The 22,312-nt window shown below is 42.6% G+C and overlaps 1 protein-coding gene across 1 annotated transcript in view; it reads right to left on the bottom strand.

Annotated features, from left to right (window-relative positions):
* Positions 1–21,165, bottom strand: part of LOC109111810 (plexin-D1-like) — a 77,951-nt gene extending 56,786 nt beyond the window's left edge. The window contains 4 exon segments of the mRNA XM_042762986.1: positions 9,656–9,756; positions 10,343–10,474; positions 17,925–18,101; positions 19,818–21,165. Coding sequence (XP_042618920.1) covers positions 9,656–9,756; positions 10,343–10,474; positions 17,925–18,101; positions 19,818–21,035 — 1,628 coding nt within the window. The 5' untranslated portion in view covers positions 21,036–21,165.
* Between the last annotated feature and the right edge of the window lie 1,147 nt (positions 21,166–22,312).

The raw sequence follows: 22,312 nt of genomic DNA, 5'->3' as shown, positions 1-22,312 counted from the left end.
TTTCAACTCAAATCAATATTTTTCATCTAATTATTTACTTATGTGGCAAGTAGCCGTCTAATAAGCGGGATATCGAACATCCAGCCGGTTGTTCTCTCAGAATAAACCCCCTTCAGGCCCGCTTCGCGTCGGGGTCCTGATCACCCTGTCGGGGTTTATTCTGGGAGAACAACTGGCTGGATGTACATTATCCCTTTCATAAAACATCAACAATTGTTGACATTTCCCTGCAGCACAGCAGTAATGACTTTATAAACTACTTTAATTCCAAGATCGATACTATTAGAGATAAAATTGTAACCATGCAGCCATCAGCTACAGTATCACATCAGACAGTGCACTATAGATCCCCTGAGGAACAGTTCCACTCATTCTCTACTACAGGAGAGGAAGAATTGTATAAACTTGTTAAATCATCTAAACAAGCTCCTCTTCTGACTATTATTAATTCCTCATTGTCATTAGGATATGTCCCCAAAACCTTCAAACTGGCTGTTATTAAGCCTCTCATTAAAAAAACACAACTTGACCCTAAAAATCTAGTTAATTACAGACCGATCTCGAATATACCTTTTCTTTCAAAGATACCAGAAAAGGTACTATCCTCTCAATTATATTCCTTCCTAGTAGGGATGGAACGATACATGTATTTGTACCGAACCGTCAAGCTATGGACATCTTGGTTCAGTGCATGAGGCCTTAAAACGAATACAGGCAATTCACCCCCGATCCAGAAGGGGGTGCCCGCAGCAATGCAACGCTATTTGATAACTGGCCGCCAACAAATGAACAGTGAATGCCGTGACTTGCGAACTTGAAATTAAAGCCCAAGTGACCATGTGCTGACTCTGAATGCGTCTCTCACAGACTGGCAAAGGAGTATACTTTAAAGGCTTGTGCACTCAACTGTTTGCGAAAATGGAGCTTTGTGCTCGTGTATCTTACCTCTCTCAATTGGCACAAATCCAAATATGTCATATAATTTCCATATTTGCAATGTAACGTATCTGAATGTTAAACTATTATTTATTATGTAAATTATAGGCTTTGTACTTCAATTCCACCAGTGACACAGAGGCAGGCACGCTGATTTTGATAAAGTACCAACTGTGCTATCAAGTTAGCAATGCTGGAACTGATGTGCTTTGTGTGTGTGTGCGTGCGCGCCGGCGTGATCACTTCAACTATTACCTTTATACCAGCAAAATCAACTTTACACACTTATTGTCTTTAATAATGCATCACTGTATAAAGGTCTGCTTTTATTTGTGTACACTCACAATGAAAACAAAACATTGTGCTTTTGAAAGTGAAAGTCGTGACATTTGCCAAGTATGGTAACCCACACTCTGAATTGGTGCTCTGCATTTAACCCATCCAAGTGCACACACACAGCAGTGAGAAGTGAACACACCGTGAACACACACCCGGAGCAGTGGGCAGCTATATATCCAGCACCCAGGGAGCAACTGGGGGTTCAGTGCCTTGCTCAAGGGCACTTCAGTCATGAGTATTGAGGGTGGAAGAGAGCGCTGTTCATTCACTCCCTCCCACCTACAACTCCTGCCAGCACCGAGACTCAAACCTGCGACCTTCTGGTTACAAGTCCAGATCTCTAACCATTAGGCCACAGCTGCCCCACATTAGAAAACAAATAGGATGTTGCTTTCTGCAATTTAAGTTTCCTTTCTGTGAACAAATTAAGCCTGTCACAAAAATGAACTGAAACTCAGCATATATAGGCTACGTTAAGTGATGCACTGTTTTTTTCCCCCCTTGTTTATCTGTAAACTAAATCAAATATATATATATAACAATGTTATAATATTTAGTATTTTCATATCTAAGTGAAAAAAATTGTAATTTGTACTACTGTCTGTTCAAAATAAATGAAAAGAAACCGAGCATAGTAGATTTTTTTATTTTATTTTTTCTGTTGTACCAAAATCATATCGAACAGTGACTCCCGAACCTGGGTATGTACCCAAACGTGACATTTGTGTATCATTGCACCCATACTTCTTAGAGAAAAATGGTATCTTTGAGGATTTTCCCGGCAGGATTTAGACCATATCATAGTACTGAGACTGCTCTCTTCAAAATCAAATCAAATCACTTTTATTGTCACATCACCACAGCACATGTGCCTTAGTGAGTGAAATTCTTGGGAGCGTGCTTCAGACAGTGCAGAAAAATTTACATATAAACATACAGACTTCAACAGTGACAATGTGCAATATACACATACATGTATTCAGTACACACAGTGTACTATTAGACATACTTACAGTTAGCACTACACATTATACACCGCATGTACATGTGATACAGCTCTCTACAGTGCAGATGTAGAATGATCTGAGGATGCTGGGGCTCATTCCAAACTTCCTCAGCCATCTCAGGAAGAAGAGGCGTTGATGTGTCACTGCATCAGTGTGTAGAACAGGTGAGATCCTCACTGATGTTAACGCCAAGGAACCCGCTCCACAGGTGTCTTGTCGATGGTGATGGGTGTGTGTTCTCTGCTCTGTCTCCTGAAATCCACCACCAGCTCCTTGGTCTTGTCGATGTTGAGTGAGAGATGGTTCTCAACGTCTCATCATTGTCGGTGATCAGGCCTATCGCTGTTGTGTCGCCGGGCGAATTTGACGATGACGTTGGAGCTGTGTGTGGCTGCACAGTCATGTTTGTACAGGGAGTACAGGAGTGGGCTGAGGATGCAGCCCCGAGGCCGTTTGTTTGCATGCTTTGTTAAATATTTAAATACAAAAGCATCGATGTTTTACTATAATAAGTGATACATTGATCATAATGAATACATTTATCAGGATTTAAAATTAGTCATACAGAAGTAAAGCGTTATGAAGAGCCTGCTTATTCAGTCAAGTCTGTTTCTGTTTATTTGTAGTCACAGTAGCCTATATACATCACATTTAGAAAGAATGATAATTTCTATATTTTTATAAAAGCTCCCAACAAAAAACAATATTATATTTTAATGACATAGGCTACACGGAGCTAAACTCTCGAGACGAGACTTATGACAGATAAAATATGTTACTAAATAAATACATGATTTTGATAAAGAATAAGAAGCTGACGTCTGATTTCTTCAAGCGGTTGTATTTACCATGTTTACTATTGTAACTTTAATGCCTAGCGTGCACAGAAATTTACATTTCATATAAACATATCTTAAAAAGTATTTAAATCATAATCCACATCAGATCAATTTATTTCAAACACTTGCTGCTGACTGAAAGTGAGTTTTGAGCTCAACTTATTTTAAAAAGTGTTTAATGCTGGTGTTATAGCTGTAGCTTTATGAAATGATCCACGGCACTCCAGACACGGAGAAACTCCGCCTTTGTTCATAATCACTCCTCTAGCCCCAGCTGGCCCGCTTTGGCCCAAGGTTTTTGTCGGGCCAAAAAAAAGGGGCCATTGGCCCCGAGGAAGCACTGACGAGGCACGATCAAGCCCCGGAAGAGACAGTGGAAACGTGACTGGCCCTGGCAGCACTCCCACTTCTGCCCCGACAGTGGAAACGCGGCTTTTGAGGTCTTCTGGCCTAGACCTTTTAACTATTGCCAGAACATGTGTTAAAACCGAGCGGCGACCTCCCGCTCTCTCTCGTGAAGCCAATAAGGAAGTGACTAAAACTGTAATTCATCGACTGGCCGCTTGAGGCTGGCTGCAAAAGGGAGTCAGTTCCATAGACTCTCCATGTTAAAATGCCCAACTTTACAGCAGAAAAAACATGTTTACAGCCTGGTTCAAAAAAAGATTTTGGTCTATATTGCTAATTTTGCCCTTCATGACAAATGTGAGGGAGATGAATTTTTTTATAACTCATCCGTTTAAATTATATTAAGCCTTAAAGTTCTGCATAATTAAGGGCGTGGCCACTTGGGTGACAGGTGGATTGACGCTGCTGACAAAGCCGTCACGCTAGGTGGGCGTAGCTTCAGCAACCAGCTCCTGCCTTTTTGCCCATTTTCGATTTTCCGGGAGAGTCGCGCGGGTGACGCGCTGCCAAGATGGCGACGGCCCGCTCTGCACACTTTGAGCTTCAAAACCGCTCTTGAGGAGTCTATGGGTGACGTCACGGACACTACGTCCATATTTTTTTACAAACAAAGGGTGACTGTGCCTTCTGTGTTGGGGCTCCAAGGATTTGGAACTCTCTACCCTTATCATTGAGAACTATGGGTTCTGTAGAATATTTAAAAAAAAACACCTAAAGACATATCTTTTTGGACAAGCTTTAAACTAACAGTATGGTCAGAAAGCAATTTATGTGATATTCAGTGGTATTTGTACAGCTGTATTTAACATGTTTTGATTTTAATTTTATTGTAAAGCACTTTGTGACTCCTTGTCTGTGAAAGGTGCTATATAAATACATTTTACTTACTTACTTATTGTTGCCCATTCTGACCACCTGACTTCTGCCTGTCAGGAAGTCCAGGATCCAGCTGCACAGAGATCTGTTTAGTCCCAGAGTCTGGAGCTTCACATCAAGTGTGGCAGGCACTATGGTGTTAAATGCTGAGCTGTAGTCCACAAACAGCATTCTCACATAGGTGTTCTTATTTTCCAGGTGGGAGAGAGCAGTGTGTAGGGTGGAAGCAATAGCATTGTCTGTAGAATGGTTGCTACGATATGCAAATTGTAACGGATCCAGTGAGGCAGGCACAGAGTAGATGTAGCTTCTGACGAGTCTCTCAAAACACTTGCAGAAGATCAACGGGCCTCCAGTCATTCAAGCATGTGATTTTATTTTTCTTTGGTATGGGCACAATGGTGGATTTTTTGAAGCATGAGGAAACCACAGACCACAGAGAGAGGGAGAGATTGAAAATGTCTGTGAAAACACCGGGTAGTTGGAATGCGCATGCTCGGAGCACACGGCCTGGGATGCCATCAGGACCCGCAGCCTTGCGGATATTCACCCGTCGGAAAGATCGGGTTACATCCGCAACAGAGACGGAGAGTGCACTCACTTCTGCAGCAGCCGCGGGAGCGCTCTCTGTGTGGGCGGTGTTGTGAGCCTCAAAACGAGCATAAAAGTTATTAAGCTCATCCAGTAGAGAAGCGGCAATGTTCACAGTAGCTGGTTTATTTCCTTTAAAGTCTTTTATTTTATTGATGCCCTACCATATGCTTCTAGAATTGTTGGTGTTTAATTGTTCTTCAACTCTGTTTTTATATTGTCTTTTTGCAGCTTTGATGGATTTCCTGAGAACGTGTTGCGCGACATAGGAACAAATGTTTAAAAGCGTGTGTCTATCATAGACAGTTAATCTATCAACATCCAACACATAGAACAACAAAATAACAAGTAAAACAAACGAAAAACTACAGAGTTCACAACATGGCTGCCATGCTCGCGCCATCTTGGGAAGTTAATTAAAGTTACAAATGACCTGCTCTTATCATCATTGTTGTATCTCTCTTTTAGTGCTACTGGATCTTAGTGCTGCATTTGACACTATTGACCACAACATTCTTTTGAATAGAATAGAAAACTTTGTTGGCATTAGTGGAAGTGCATTAGAATGGTTCAAATCGTACTTATATGACCGACCATCAATTTGTAGCAGTGAATAAAGAGGTTATCATATTGATCACAAGTGCAGTATGGAGTACCTCAAGGCTCAGTACTAGGGCCGTTACTTTTCACACCTTACATGTTACCCTTGAGAGATATCATCAAGAAACACAGTGTTAGCTTTCACTGTTATGCTGATGATACTCTGCACCACATTAAATCACGGCCCGGCGAAACATACCAATTTGAAAAACTAACAGAATGCATAGTCGATATAAAAAAAATTAGATGACGAGTAATTTCTTACTGCTAAATTCTGAAAAAGCAGAGGTGTTAATTATCGGACCTAAAACCTATGCTGTAATAACCTAGAACGCTGTCTAAGATTTGATGGCTGCTCTGTCCATTCTTTGTCATCAGTTAGGAACCTAGGTGTGCTATTTGATAGCAATCTTTCCTTAGAAAGCCACGTTTCTAGCATTTGTAAAACTGCATTTTTCCATCTCAAAAATATATCTAAATTGCGACCTATGCTCTCAATGTCAAATGCAGAAACGCTAATTCATGAGTTCATGACCTCAAGGTTAGATTATTGTAATGCTTTATTGGGTGGTTGTTCTGAAGGCTTAACAAACGAACTGTAGCTGGTTCAAAATGCAGCAGCTAGAGTTCTTACTAGAACCAGGAAGTATGACCATATTAGCCTGGTTCTGTCAACACTGCACTGCCTCCCTATTAAACATTGTATAGATTTTAAAATCCTGCTAATTACTTGTAAAGCCCTGAATGGTTTAGCACCTCAGTACTTGAGCAAGCTCTTGTATAATCGTATTATAGTCCTCCACTTGAAATTCTGGAATAATCTACCTAATACTGTTCGGGAGGCAAACACACTCTGTCAATTTAAATCTAGATTATAGACCCATCTCTTTAACCTGGCTTACATATAACACACTTACACATTTATATTACTCAGATCCATTAAAGGGTTGTTAGGCTGCATTAATTAGGTCAACCGGAACTGGGAACACTTCCAATAACACACAATGTACTTGTTATATCATAAGAAGAATGGCATCTACGCTAATATTAGTCTGATTCTCTCTTATTACGAGGTCACCGTAGCCACCAGATCCAATCTGTATCCAGGTCAGATGGTGGATCAGCACCTAGAGACGACCTTCATGTTTTGGCAGTGACATTAATTTTGTGTTTTGCAAAGTTTGCTGCTTCAGTATTTGTCGATTATTTTTCCACGTTTCTATGGTATACTGAAAAACAATGTGAAGCCTTTCATAAGTTTTAAAGGGTTGTATTGCCAAAAAAATACAATGAGTCAATACTTAGTGTTGACCCTTGTTCTTCATAACCTTTGAAATTCACTCTGGCATGCTGAAAATTAGTTTCTTGTCCAAATCCTGACTGATAGCGATCCATTCTTGACTTATTAGTTCTCAGAGTTGATCACAATTTCTGGGCTTCTGCTTGTCCACTCGCCTCTTGAGGACTGACCACAGGTTCTCTATGGGATTGAGATCCGGGCAGTTGCCTGGCCACGGATCCAAAATGTGAATCAGTAATTATCTTCGAGCCACTTTCTTTATCACACTTGCTTTGTGACATGGTGCTGCATCATGCTGGAAAATGCACGGATCATCACAAAATTGCTCATGGATCATTGGAAAAAGTTGCTCTTGCGGGCATTTTGATACCATACTTTATTCATGGCAGTGTTTTTGGGCAGAATTATGAGAGAGCCCACTCCCTTGGTTGAAAAGCAACCCCACACATGGATGGTCTCAGGATGCTTCACTGTTGGCACATCACAGGACTCATGGTAGCGTTCACCTTTCCTTCTCTGGACAATCGATTTTCCTGATGTTCCAAACAGTCAGAAGGGAGCTTCATCAGAGGAAATAACTTTGCACCAGTCTTCTGCTGTCCAATCCTTGAATTTCCTGCAGAATTTCAGTCTGTCTTTCACATTTTTCTTGGAGAGAAGTGGTTTCGTGGTCCAAAAGTCTTGGCCTCACTGTGTGTGCAGATGCTCTCACACCGACCTGCTCCCATTCCTGAGCAAGCTCTGCACTGCTGGAGACAGGATTCTGTAGATGAGTCCTCAGGAGGAGACGGTCCTGTTCTGTAGCTGACTCCTCAGGAGGAGATGGTCCTGTTCTGATGCTGACCCCTCAGGAGGAGACGGTCCTGTTCTGTTGCTGACTCCTCAGGAGGAGACGGTCCTGTTCTGTAGCTGACTCCTCTGGAGGAGAAGGTCCTGTTCTGTTGCTGACTCCTCAGGAGGAGACGGTCCTGTTCTGTTGCTGACTCCTCAGGAGGAGAAGGTCCTGTTCTGTTGCTGACTCCTCTGGAGGAGACGGTCCTGTTCTGTAGGTGACTCCTCTGGAGGAGACGGTCCTGTTCTGTTGCTGACTCCTCTGGAGGAGACGGTCCTGTTCTGTAGCTGACTCCTCTGGAGGAGAAGGTCCTGTTCTGTTGCTGACTCCTCTGGAGGAGACGGTCCTGTTCTGTTGCTGACTCCTCAGGAGGAGACGGTCCTGTTCTGTTGCTGACTCCTCTGGAGGAGACGGTCCTGTTCTGTTGCTGACTCCTCTGGAGGAGACGGTCCTGTTCTGTAGCTGACTCCTCTGGAGGAGACGGTCCTGTTCTGATGCTGACCCCTCAGGAGGAGACGGTCCTGTTCTGTTGCTGACTCCTCAGGAGGAGAAGGTCCTGTTCTGTTGCTGACTCCTCAGGAGGAGACAGTCCTGGCGCTTGCTGGACACTCTGGGATGTCCTTGAAGACTTTTTCACTGCAGTCAAACCTCTCTCCTTGAAGTTCTTGATGATCCGGTAAATGGTTCTTTCAGGTGCAATATTCTTTGTAGCAATTTCCTTGCTTGTGAGGCCATTTTGATGCAAAGCGATGATGGCTGCACACGTTTCTTTGGAGCTAACCATTGCTGACAAGAACACAATGATTGGAAGCGCTTCTTCCCTCCTTTTATAGCAATCAGTCTGCTCTTACAATCTAATTAGTATGATAGAGATTTTACCTGAGTAGTACTCATTCACACTTTCACATGTGCTGCTGATATGATTAGTCAATTAATGTTAGCTGGTCGTTTTGTGTCAGAGTCAAAAGACTTTTTTTTTGTGAAAAGTAAATTTTTTGGCCAATGAAGCTTTTATCAATTATTTAAATTATTTAAAATTCATCTGATCACTCTACACAACAATCTAGAAACAATGTGAATGAATACCACAACAGCTTAAGTAGCAAACTTTGCAAAACACAAAATTTTCTGTACAGCCCTGAATGTCAGCGGATATCTGGACAACTACATGAGCCCCAGAGACAGATCCCCAGTGAAGACCTTGTCTCCTAGACGGCAATCGGGACAAGACCACGGAACCAGATAAGTCCTCTGCACAATCTAACTTTGCTGCAGCAAGGAACAACCTGCTGGTTTCTTCTGGACAGAGGAGAACTGGCCCCTGACTGAGCCTGGTTTCTCCCAAGGATTTTTCTCCATTCTGTCACCAATGGAGTTTTGGTTCCACTGGCTTGCTTAGTTGTGGACACTTAATATCCAGCGATATCGTTGACTGGATTGCACAGATACTATCTAAACTGAACTGAGCTGGATGATGACATCACTGAATTCAATGATGAACTGCCTTTAACTGAAAAATGAGTGTTTACTAATGTCCTTTTGCACTGACACACTATTTTTCTATTTTGATACTGTGAGGCTGCTTTGACACAATCTGTATTGTTAAAAGCGCTATATAAATAAAGGTGACTTGACTTGACTCAGCAGTCACTAAATGCCATAGGGCTGCTTCTCCAAAACTTTCTTTCTGCTGTCAAACATGAAAGATGATTTTTAGCAGAAATTTCTGTGATACTTGTTGAAAAAGATCAAAAGTACCACAAAAATAAGTAGTCCATATGACTCGCGTGCAACATTTCAAATCATTGATCGTGATTCTGGAAAATCCCCTGCAACAACTCTCCTATCATGCATTGAGAGATTTAGGGTGGGTTCATTTGCTGTGGTTATAGTGTGAGTGATGGGAGGATGAGAGCGAGTGTTTTACCTTCTCTCCAGCGTACACCAGCCGCAGTGGGCATCGCCGGCGCTCAGACACTCACTGCACGAGCTGTAGAGGCCACACACAGACACCTGAACCCGCAGGAACTGAGCACACACACACACACACACACAAACACATGTGCGCTTGTGAACATCAGACTAACATACAGTCATATGTTGAGTTTCACAGCTCCATCAATGCTCTCGCCCGTATGATTATTCACACATCACCTCACATGCCAAACTCACTCACGGCTGAATGTGATAAACAGAGCATCTGCACACACGTATAACACAAATGGCTTAAAATATCTTTATAAAGTAATGAACAAATTGAGTCTGTGATAAAGTCAGCAGTACTGACACACTCTTTAACAGATAAGTTGATATCGTCTCGGGTCATGGTATATTCAGTGCTTTGATGTTGGTTGTGTTTTTGGACTGTAGCTTAATGACATTAAAGTACATTCAATACACTCACAGTTCATACAAGATAAAGATATTTAAACTTCATTTTATGAGGCCAATTCTTGAAGTGTCATTCTTCTGCTAGTAGATCTCATCCTGACAGTTTGCCTGATCTAAGATCAGCCTGTGAACAAGTTCTTCATGTCATCACTAGATGGCTTATGCTGTATTCTCATTCTCATAACTACAAATAACTATCAGTAACTTTTAAAACTGTACTCACGTGGTGTGTGGTCATGAGGTACAGGTAGTTGTGGTCGCTGGGGTCGAAGGTCATGAAGTGGTGAACAGGTTCGTTAGCCACGAGTCTCAGTGACCACTGATTAGCCACAGACAGGTTGGCCAGCAGAGACAGCTGCAGAGAAACACATGATTCCTATCATTTAACAGACTCATTATTTGATCGGACAAGAGTTACAGTTCATCAAGTAGGGATTATATGCACTCAAAAAAAAGAAAAAAACAATAAGTTCTCAGGAGTGTAGATCAAAAGGAACAATGCGAGCAGACCAAAACATATATCAAAAACAAATATTTTATTTTTCATATGGAAAAGTGAAAAAGTGACAAAGAGTTGCAGTTACATTACACTAACTGAACTAAGAGTCAATAAGTAAAAAAGTTATGTTTTATTTCCGTGATGATGATGACTGGACGGCACTGAATGAGATGCAGGACCGTCAGGTGAGCTCCTATAGCCAGAAGCGTTCCTTTAGAGAGTATATACTGTATCTCATACTGCTGTTTCTATTTCAAACCAGTCTGTTCTTCCATGACACCTAGCTTTAAATGAGAAGGCAGCAGAGTGTGATAATAATATGGTAACATAATTCACCATAATTAGCATCTTCTGAATGTTGAGAAAAGAGCAGGAGATCAGTCGGTGGGTGTGAAACATTTCTCCTCATTGCCAAAATCAACCTTCAGAAATAAAGTGCTAATTGCAAATGTAGACAAGTATCATGAGTTTAGACACACACACACACACACACACACACACACACACACACACACACACACACACACACACACACACACACACACACACACACACACACCTCAACTGTTCACTCAACAACTGTCTGGATGGATGAAACAACAGCCAAAGTTTGAGTATGTTTTTCTAGCTCAAAGCACAAAAACATCCAGCACAGGCACTATAATGGGCTTTTAGGCAGTTTAAAAACCTTTGAGTCCAAATCTACATATTTCAGTTATTCTATGTAAGATATGGCCATCAAAGACACACGGTTCTGGGAGGAGAGAGTAAAGAGTGTGTTTGTGTCCGTCCATGATTTCACACACTCATACTGAGCCGATGAAGCAGAGTTTTTGCTTCAACAATGTTCACCACCAAACACTAGTGTTTTTAAGCATTTTACAGGAGTTGCATATTCACACTGACAGGATAATACAGAGAGACCAGACATAAAAGTTCTCATGCTGTTCCTCTGGCACAATCATTTTATCAGTAAAATATAACACTGTTGAGTTCAGATCACCCTCAATCATCATTCCATGTTTGGTCTAAAGATGTCATCATGTTTTTCCACAGGACAGTGAATACCAGTGAATATTCTGCCAAACTACTGGAAGGAGTGTAACATGGAGACTGTACAAAGTAACATTCATCTTGAACAATGCCAGGACAACCATAGACGTATATGGGAACAATAAGTGTTAACTGACTAAACATTTGTCATTGTTTTTGAATACCTCCATTTGAACCGTCCCCACTACAAACACTGCCACAACAGCAAGTTCAAATTCATCCTCTTGGGAGAGCATCTTCACCGTCTCAGCACAGACAAAAGGCCTAGAAAACTGTTTTACTTCTGTTAACCACAATACAGTTTTTGCCTATTGCTTAGACACTTTTTGCAGAATTTGGCTCAGTATGTCAGAACTCTACACACAAGACATAGCCAATCAGACATAGCACTTGGAGATTAACAACTCACATCTATGCCAAAATTATACACTGCAATCAAAACTTAACACTTCTAAAAATGAAATTCTTGCAACAAAACCAATTCACACAAGCACCATTTGAATTACTCTTTCATATCACCAGCAACACACTGATGGGCTTTATGTGTGTGTGTGTGTGTGTGTGTGTGTGTGTGTGTGTGTGTGTGTGTGTGTGTGTGTGTGTGTGTGTCCTAACCAAAGGGCCAGTGGAGGATAGAAGAAAGTTTACTTAATTCTGTACAATGCAGCTGCCTGCAAGCATGAATGTGAACGCTATAGTATATATGAACAGATGAACAGACAGACGGACAGATAAAAGGACAGATGGATAAGCAGAGGTTGAGCTGTAACTGTATTAAACTCTACTAACATAGATCCCTAAATAAGCTTATCTCACCGTCCCAAATCATATTACACACTCCTGAAACCAGCAGCAGCATCAAACCAGACAGAAACAGAAAACATACTGCAAATACAGTAAACAAAAGAGTAACGTGTCACAATAACAACATAATATAACATTAGCAATACAATATAAACTGTATGAACAGTTTTTACCACCATATATACCATGGTATTACTGTATATATCTAGAGACACATCAGTAGTGCTGTGTGGGTTTGATGTATGTGTGTTAGATTACACACACACACACACACACACACACACACACACACACACACACACACACACACACACAGCCTCACATCTGGAGCAGGCGTCATCCCTGTGTTTTGGCAGGGAAACAAAAAGCCTTTTCTGAGCTCTTTACACAAGACTCCCTGCAGCCAGATCCTCCTTATCTGTGTGAATGAAACACTCTCAAAGAGCGACTCTGACACACCTTCCTGGAGTCTGGCCCTAATTACAGCTCTTTTGTTCAGATCTTTGAGGCTTGCAGATGTTTTCTAAGGCCGTGTGCACGTGAATAGTCTTGTGAGTAGCTGTGTGGCTCATGTTTTGCCTGCAGTGTGAGAATACATCCCAATTCAGCAGGCAACCGTCCCGATCGAGAAACGGCTTCATAAACACACTAAATAATGCTTTAATTACAATGTCAAAAAGCAGAAAGGTTTAGCGGTAGAGGACAGAACTAAATGTCATTAGTACAATAAAAAAAAAGAGAAACTAGCAGTCAATGGACAGTCCTCACAGCAGAAAAGCAAACTTGTGTGTTTGGGTTTATTCAAAGCAACAAATAAGATGAATATACACAAACACTTAACAAAATATTTACTTCAATTTCACAAAAAAAGTAACTGGAATCAGAAAATGTGCACTATCCATTGACTGATTGTAGATTTTGACACTTGAAAGCGTGGTTACCCATGCGTATGTGTTTCTATAATCAGGTATCCTCTAATATCAGGGCACTTTGATATAGTATACCGTGGAACTGAATAACTACTGTATACTCTGTTGAAATAAACAGCATGTGCTGGTCAGGTAGGTTCTGAAGCATGGATGCTGGTTTGAGCTGGTTTAAGCTGGTCCTGAGCAGGAGCTAGTTGCTTAGGACCAGCATAGGACCAGCTAAGAAACGTATTTACCTGTCCAGAAACCCCCATTAGAGTCACAGCGGCTGTCCTACAGGAACACACACAGCTCCTCGTGACAAAAGCTGAGCGGTTCCCGTAAGCAGATGCTGAGAGGACATCATGATAACAGAGCTCATCTCATACGGCTGAACGACCCTCTGTGTGCAGAAGCACAGCAAACACACACCGACAGCAGCGGGACATGCGGCCGGGACCACCAGGAATGCTTTCAAACAGGGTTTGTGTACACGGCAAACACCAATGAGAGAAAATCTCCAAATATCTGCGCCTGTGTGTTTCTATGTGCTGTAACACGGATGTGTTCAGCGCGGTTCATCACAGCTGCGCGGTCATGAAATTCACAGACTATCATCTTTAAGAGAGATATATATGTACATATATTCAGGTTTGGTATATATTAGGGATGCATCAGTATCGTTGATTTGACATAAATAATCGTCCACCGACCAAGTAGTTAATGAACAAGTTTTTATTCAGATATTTTTCTGGATTTCTAACACACTATAAGTGATTCATTTGGCCCAATTTCCCAAACCATTCACTCGGTTCTCAGATAAAGACACATTTCACCTGTTTTCACACACAGTGTTTTCTTCAAAACTCTCCACAAAAAAGCCCTCATTTTGCACAGGTTTAACCATGTTCTCATTCAAGAACACAAAATATAAATCCCTCACGCATCAAACAGTGCACATGTCTCCATGTGTGAACATCAAGCAGGAAAACTGATGACACACAGGTCAGAATCTCAGGATGATGTGAACAGGGTCACAGGTGATTATGTGATTTTGAAAATGAATTCTAGTGGGGACGGGGTCAAAGGTCATTTGTTCCTGATGAAATACACAGCACCATGTTCTTGTGTTCTTGGGTTTGTACACTGCTAACACAGACAGTATAATGACAGATCAGCAGCAGGACTTCAGATGAGAGAACTTTGACTGTGTACTGTAAATACTGTAGCACGTTATTCACCTCAGACTCAGAACTGTTGAATTCAGGGCGACATACACTAGATGATCTCACAGCTGATGATAAACGACTGTCTCGGGGAGCTAGAGAAGGCTAAGAAACTCTCATAGTATGGCAGAGGATGCTGTAATTATTCACTTTTTACTGTACAGTAATTGACAGTGTACAGTATAGTGTGTTCATATTCAATACTTTTCTAGTGATCTTCACCTACTGTAAGATCACTTTACAGTAGTGTAACCATAATAAACTTTTCTTAGAGCTTATCTGCGCCCCTCTCTCTATATAAATCAGTGGTAGAGCATTGCGTTAGCAGCGCAAAAGGTTGTGGGTTTGATTCCCAGGGAACACATGTTAAGTAAAAAATGTCAGCCTGAATGCACTGTAAGTCGCTTTGGATAAAAGCGTCTGCTAAATGCATAAATGTAAATGTAAATATATAAATGATTTAGTAAGATGTCACTAGTGTTCTCCAGGCAGTGCAGCAGTCTGTGTGTTTGTCAGGTCTGTGTCTCATCTGAGGCCAGAGATAGATTCTGATGAGAGACTATATGTTTTTGACTAAAATAATTGATTTTGACCTGGAAGTCTGAAGTTTGTACAAGTTGGTGTGTAGTTTTGAGATTGTATTTCTAGTTGTGAGAAAATGGTGAATTGTTTCATGAATTGTGTGTTAGCATTTGAGAAAAACTGTGATCTCTGTTCAGGGTGAGTGTGTATGAGCACTGTCTGTTGTTTGCTTCTGGGACCTCTGAGAGAAACCTCACACCTAAAGTCACCATGAAATCAAAATGGAAAGGAATTCATTTATAAAAGGAATATTGCAGTGATGATTTGAAATGATTTGTCCATGCACATCTTTTTTCTTAATTCACATATAATCTTGAATCAAAGCATGATCTTCCCTCCTGTATAATATCCTCCAGCAGCCTGTGACTCACATGAGATCACAGCAGCTAGCAAACCCTCCAATCAACTCCTGAAATCAAAATCAAGCCGTCTCACTCAGATCTGCGTCACAGCAGGGAAGAAAAGATGATCGCAACTGTTTCATGTCAACGTTACCGAGCAGATAAAGCACTGCGACTGCAGCCATCAAATCACTGATTCACTGCCTTCAACTATTCAGTAGCGGCATTTTTCATGATACATGGGGGGTGGCACAAACAGTTAAAAAAATAAATAAATAAATAATCCTCTGCACCGCTGGTGTGAAGCGGTTTTCTATTATCTATCATTTCACTGTGTGCCACCGCTTGCTGAGAAGGAGCCGTGCACAGAAGGGGACAGTTCACCTCTGGGTCTCTCCCAAATGGAACGGACAAGGTCCACTGTATAGAGCAATACTCTAATGGAATTAGTAGGCTAAACTCAGTCCCACCTCAACTTTCTTTCAAATAACGCACATTTCATTCATTATATTATAAACACAGGCCTATAGTTCCTGCACATTTTTGTTTTTCTGAATTGTGTGAAATGGCTCCTAAAATTAGGTAATATAGAACGATGATGTGGTCACCAAGGTGAATTGGTTTAGTCTTGACTTCGGGTCGTGAGGGACAGTGTTGGGGGGGTGAGAAATCTGTTGATTGTCCAGTGCCAAATAAACACAGAGATGGACAGGAAAAGGTCAAAGCCATCAGGTGCCCAATTTAGAAAAAAAGAAAAGAAGAAGAGGAGAAACGAGCAAAAGATAAAGCTATGCAACTATGTTCTCTCTGTATGATTATTATGGTATGCATGTCATGAATGAAGGGCTAATGTTAATTGGTGGCTATAACTCTTAAGTTTGTCAGCCTTTTTGCTACGATGCTTGCTATGCTTATACAACAATAATTCGGTTTTAACTCAGCAAACACAAGATCTAATTTCACCATAATATTGTGCTTTGCGACAAAACTGTTACAAGTTCAGTTATTATTTATTTCCATCAGTTGGGTTAACGTTAGGCCCTGTAATTAGCCAACGGAATTTTCAAATCTGTGTAATTATAATTTAAATCGGACTACTTTTCAAATTGTATTTCATAAACCAACATCCCAGATGTTATGTCAAAACGTTATGGTGTTTCAAATCAAAAAAGGACTTTCTGTTACAGAACATGTCCACTGTAGAAGACTTCAGGACTTAAAGGGATAGTTCACCCAAATATTAAAATTATGTCATTAATGACTCACCCTCATGTCGTTCCAAACCCGTAAGACCTCCGTTCATCTTCGGAACACAGTATAAGATATTTTAGATTTAGTCCGAGAGCTTTCTGTCCCTCCATTGAGAATGTATGTACGGTATACTGTCCACGTCCAGAAAGATAATAAAAACATCATCAAAGTAGTTCATGTGACATCAGAGGGTCCGTTAGAATTTGTTGAAGCATCGAAAATAAATACGAAATACGAAAATACGGTGTACGCTCTTCTGTGTCAGCCTCGCCACAAGGATAAATTTTCTTACGTGTGTTTACGCTTTGATTTGAAAGAAAACAGCGCAGCGCAGCTGATACAGAAGACCGTACACTGCCTGTGTACTGCTCAGATTTGCAAAAACGGCGCTACGCTGATTCTGACACACACATACAAGACAAAACATTTAATAAAGTCGTTATTTTTGTTTTCTTCGTGTACAGAAAGTATTCTCCTCTCTTCATAACGTTACGGTTGAATCACTGATGACAGATTGAGTATTCTGACGATGCTTTTCATACCTTCCTGACCTTGACACTGTTATTTATTTGACAGTCTATGGGACAGTCTCAAGCCTCCCGGTTTTCATCCAAAATATCTTAAATTGTGTTCCGAAGACAAACAAAGCTTTTACGGGTTTGGAACGACATGGGAGTAAGTGATTAATGACTAAATTATCATTTTGGGATGGAGTATCACTTTAAGTGTGTTTTTCAAATGTGCTAATGAAGTATTTGTGCAATCGAGAAATATAATTTTCTCTTTCACTAATGTTGTTATAATAAAATATAACTGTTTGTGCAGAATTTTGTGGGGTGGGGGGTGCGTTGCTCGAAGGGGGTCTCGCTCAGGGTGTAATTCAATGTAGAACCGCCACTGCAGCTATTGTTATGCTTCATCTGCAGGTCTCTGTCTGTGATAGATATTTCATGTGTGTGAACAGAGGCCCTGCTTCTCCTCCATCAGCTGGTCATTCAGTGCGCTCCTGTACAGCTCAGCGTGACACAAGGGTTCGATCTGAGAGTCGCTTCGGGTAAAACATCTGCCAAAAGTTCACACGGCTCACTTGATCGAACACGTGTGGAATGATATAGCACAGTGTTATATTGATGTATCTCACCTTTCGCAGTCGGCCCCAGCTGGTCCCCAGGAACACGACGGTGTGGTTGTGGACATTGTCAACAGCAATAGAGCTGAGGCCCAGGGCCTCATAGATGGGTTGGGCCCTCAAGGGCCTCCTCAGGGCCAGCGGGTGCTGGAGGTGAGCGGCCCCACAGTTCAGCTGCTCCTCCTGAAGCTGAAACACAGAACACACGGCGTGAGGGTCATGAGTGCTGCTGATGACCGCCTGCCTCTGCTCTAGGATTTCTGGGGCCTTGGAGCGGCTTTATTCTAGTCTCTAGGGTGCTCTTTGTGTCTGCTCAGTGAACTCAAAAGAGTCTGTGATATTCTCATCTCTAGATTACATTCATTTACACCTGTTTATATCATTAATTCCCATTCTGTGCTACAGTCGCGCAGGACGGGTCTGATTACTGAGAGTCAGAGGTTATTCAGATCCCTAAATGCCTGCCAAAGTAAACACCACTAATAAGTAATTAGACTGAGAATGATCAAAACTGATGAGCGATGCGGCTGTCTTTAACCTTTAACATGCTGATGAATCTATTGTTGAATCAGACGGGTTCTGCTTCATCAAAGCCACATTCACACGTCTGTTTTCATGAGCGCAGAGCGAGAGGTTCAGGGCAGGGTGATGGGAACTCCAGCGGGGGAGAGAAAGAATTTCTCACCAGTTTCTCCCCCTCAGCGCTGTGACCTCCTGCGCTCCTGCAGACTGCAATCTATCAGATCCACCACAGACACTGATCTGAGCACTGGAGCGCTGCTCACAGCAGAAACACGGCCGTGATGTGACATCATTAGACTCTGAGCATGAGTTACGAGAACAAAGGCAACAGCACAAAAGCTACGCTAAATAAACCCCAGACTGCCATATGCTTCTTATAAAACGTCATGTTCACAAAACAAAGACAGTATGTTTCCAGAAACGAGCTGCTCCAGGATCTGCTTCATGGCCGTTTGCTGCAAAAGCTAAAGGTTTTTCATATTAGGTGAAGTTCCCATCAGATTATCAGCCATACATTTAAAATAAGATGGATTAGGCTGACAGTAACCGCAGTCTGTCATGAGGCTGGAAACAGACTGTAATACAATCACACACTCACCAAAATACATGAAGACTTTCACTTCTATAGCTGCTAAAACAGTGAGACAAAGCTTTTAATTCTGCTCTACACATCATATCGATGCGCAATATCACTGTCACAGCACACTGTAAGTGATTTAACAGAGCGCTGTTTATTATTGCTTCACAGTCATAATTCATAGATCATTAGTCATGTACATGTTGAACAGAGGGAACTATACAAAAGTCGGAGGTTTAGTAGATTTGAGATGAAGCACTAATGAAAGACCTCCTAAATGTAAAATAATGCATGTTTTATTTGACAAATGTGGACAGTGTTTTAAAGATACCACTATAATTTTGCAGAATTAAGATTATAACCTAAATAATAATGATCAGGGGCTAGTTTTAGTCCTGTCCTTGGCATAAAACAAATAATAGTATGTCAGGTAAACAAAACCAGTTTCTCAGTGGCCTTTGTGGCAGTTATTAATTCTTATATTTTTTGACTGTCTCTTGATATTTAAAGGGCATTCAATCGTGACATTTACGTTCAAATCCACGAGAAAGTGTGCTGTAACTGGCCGCAATTTGTAGTCTCCTCTTTACTTTCGACAGTTACAATGTTAAAGTGGTACTGCACTTCATTTTTAAAGGTGCGAATATTCCACGCATTCTCGTAATATAATTATGCTCATAACTGGTTAATGTGCACTGATAGCTTTAAATGACGTGTCTTCATTCGCTGAGTTTCGGCTTGAAGTTTCATCTTTGCTTTATCATTACCATGTCATGAGAGTTATTGTAAGAGACGCGCGCTCTCACCTTGATGGCCCCCTTGCGCTCGCACTCGGCCCCGGAGCCCTGGATGACGCTGTCCAGCACCTGCACGTCGCTGTTCGGCCCGTTCGAGCAGTTGCGGCGGCCCTGGCGGATCCTCTCCTCCACATCCGCCACGCGGAACGCGCACACTGCCGACTGGCCGCCCGCCCGCGCGAACACACCGAACAGATAGGGCTCCGGGCGCGCCGCGCTCTGCGCGCTGATGTCCACGGGGTAGATGGAGAGCAGGCGGTTGTAGATATTCCCGTTGGATCCGCACTGAATGCCCATCTGGATGTAGGACTCGGTGAGCTTGCGGCTCTCCGCGGACTTGCGAGGATCGTCCAGACAGATGCGCGCCAGGATGCTGTTGGGCTGGCTCTCCTTCAGACCCGTGTTCGCGTCGTTGTTGATGGCGATGTACGAGTAGTTCTTGTGAACGAAGGCGTGCACGAAGCTGAGCTTGTTCTTCTGCTTAACTTCTTGCTTGATTTTGAACACGTTGTCCTCGGACGGGTTGATGTCGTAGGTGAAGAGCCGGCCGAGGTCTTTGGTGTTGAGCGAGCGGATGGCGATCTCGGGCGTGTTCTCGAAGCGCAGGTCCTCTTTGCTGTGGTTATTGGAGAAATACTCGGTCCCCATGCCCGTGTAGGTCGCTGCCACCAGCAGCCGCGGCGCGCCGCCGTGACTCCGAAAGACGAGCCCGACGGTGCTCGCGTTCTCGTGGTTGGCCACAATGTTGAGCATGCTCGGGAACACGGTGGCCCCGTCCTGCGGGAACTTGACGGCCACCCGGGAAACGTTGTCCATGCTGCGCAGCTCGCAGAAGCCCTGGTACACCGAGCCGCAGGCCAGCAGCACGCCCTGCGCGCGGTCCAGCGCCAGCAGCTTGTTGTGGTTGTCGGTGAGCGTCTTCTGGTGCTCGCACATCGTCTGCGGCAGCTGCGGCGCGTGGCACAGCGGGTTGTCCAGCACCGGTCCCGTGCGCGTCTCCACCTCCCTGGCGAGCGTGGCGTTCAGCTGGTACAGGCTGTTGACCGCGGCGAGGTAAACGCGACGCGACACCGCGTCCACCACGAAGTTATTGGTGCGGTTGGGAGACGCGAACGCCTGTTGAATCTTGAGCGCGCCGGCCGTGCGCGTTTGGAGAGCCGTTAGAAACACGGCGAAAACCGTCGCCAAAAGTCCGAGAGAGGATCTGTCCGCTGTAGAAGGAGGCATTTTTCCTTCTGGCTGGCTTCCGCGGGTTCTGGACGGAGAGGCGCATTGAGCCAGCGGAAAAGAGCGCAACTATCCGAGAGGAAAGACCGTTTCCTGCCGACCGCCCGAGCACCGAATGACGTGACGAGGCGCCTCCGCTTCCTCATAGAAACTCTCGCAGCTCTCGGCGCTCACAGTCTCTCTGGAGATCTGTCCGTGTGATAGCCTCCCCATTACCTCTGATAATTACCTGAGGGGGAAAATATTGATTATACTATAACTATAATAAAATAATAAAAAATACTATTAAAAAAAAAAAAAGAATTATAAACAGCGTTAGACCTTGACCAAAAGTCCTTCATGAGAAATGAGTTTGCAACTTTGGGTGGTGCAGTGATGAGGAAACAGTAAGAATCGTTTGTCCAAAACATAAAATAAAAAAAAAAACCAAACAAACTAACAAACACATTTATAAATAACTTACTGCCATACACACAAGAAAAAAAAACATACTAAATATATCAATCACCAACAAAAAAATATTTGAACTTATTAGAAATCCTCCACAAGAAAACTTCATGATATTTGTTTGGGGCGTCACAAAATATGGATCATTTGTACATATTCCCTGTTTGGGCTTCACACAGTTTTACTCTCCTTCTGTTGGATTGTGTTCTTCAATAATAGATAACAGTAAACCTTCTGAGAAGTGCATTTGTCTAGTTGATGGTGAAACAGCAGTGTTCAATTTACAGCAAAAGCACAGCCGTCACAGAGATGCAGGACTACAAATCAACTGGAACACAACTGCTTCTGATTTGATTGTGTGTGACAGAGAGTGAGTGTGTGTGTGTGACAGAGTGTGTGTGTGTGAGAGAGAGAGAGAGAGAGAGAGGGTGAGTCTGTGTGTGTGAGAGAGTGTGTGTGTGAGAGAGAGAGAGAGAGAGAGAGAGAGAGAGTGTGTGAGTGTGTGTGTGTGTGTGTGTGAGAGAGAGAGTGTGTGTCTGTGTGTGTGTGTGAGTGTGTGTGTGAGAGAGAGAGAGTGAGTGAGTGAGTGAGTGTGTGTGTGTGTGTGAGTGTGTGTGTGTGTGTGTGTGTGTGTGGTTTGTCTAAACTTGCGAGGTCCAAAGTGTCCTCGTATAGGGAAACCTGTTGAACACACAGTGAATCATTAATTAACATGACTCATGAACGGGCAAATCATGTTTTTCTATTTTAAATTTGGTGTTTTGCAGAGGTTTTCATCAGGTTACACTGGCTACCAGTAGCTGCTCGCATCAAATTCAGGGTACTGATGC

The sequence above is a fragment of the Cyprinus carpio genome, chromosome A8 (genome assembly GCF_018340385.1).
Source record: "Cyprinus carpio isolate SPL01 chromosome A8, ASM1834038v1, whole genome shotgun sequence".
Classification (NCBI taxonomy): domain Eukaryota; kingdom Metazoa; phylum Chordata; class Actinopteri; order Cypriniformes; family Cyprinidae; genus Cyprinus; species Cyprinus carpio.
Note: the sequence above shows the minus strand (reverse complement) of the source record. Positions and strands in the feature narration are given on the sequence as shown.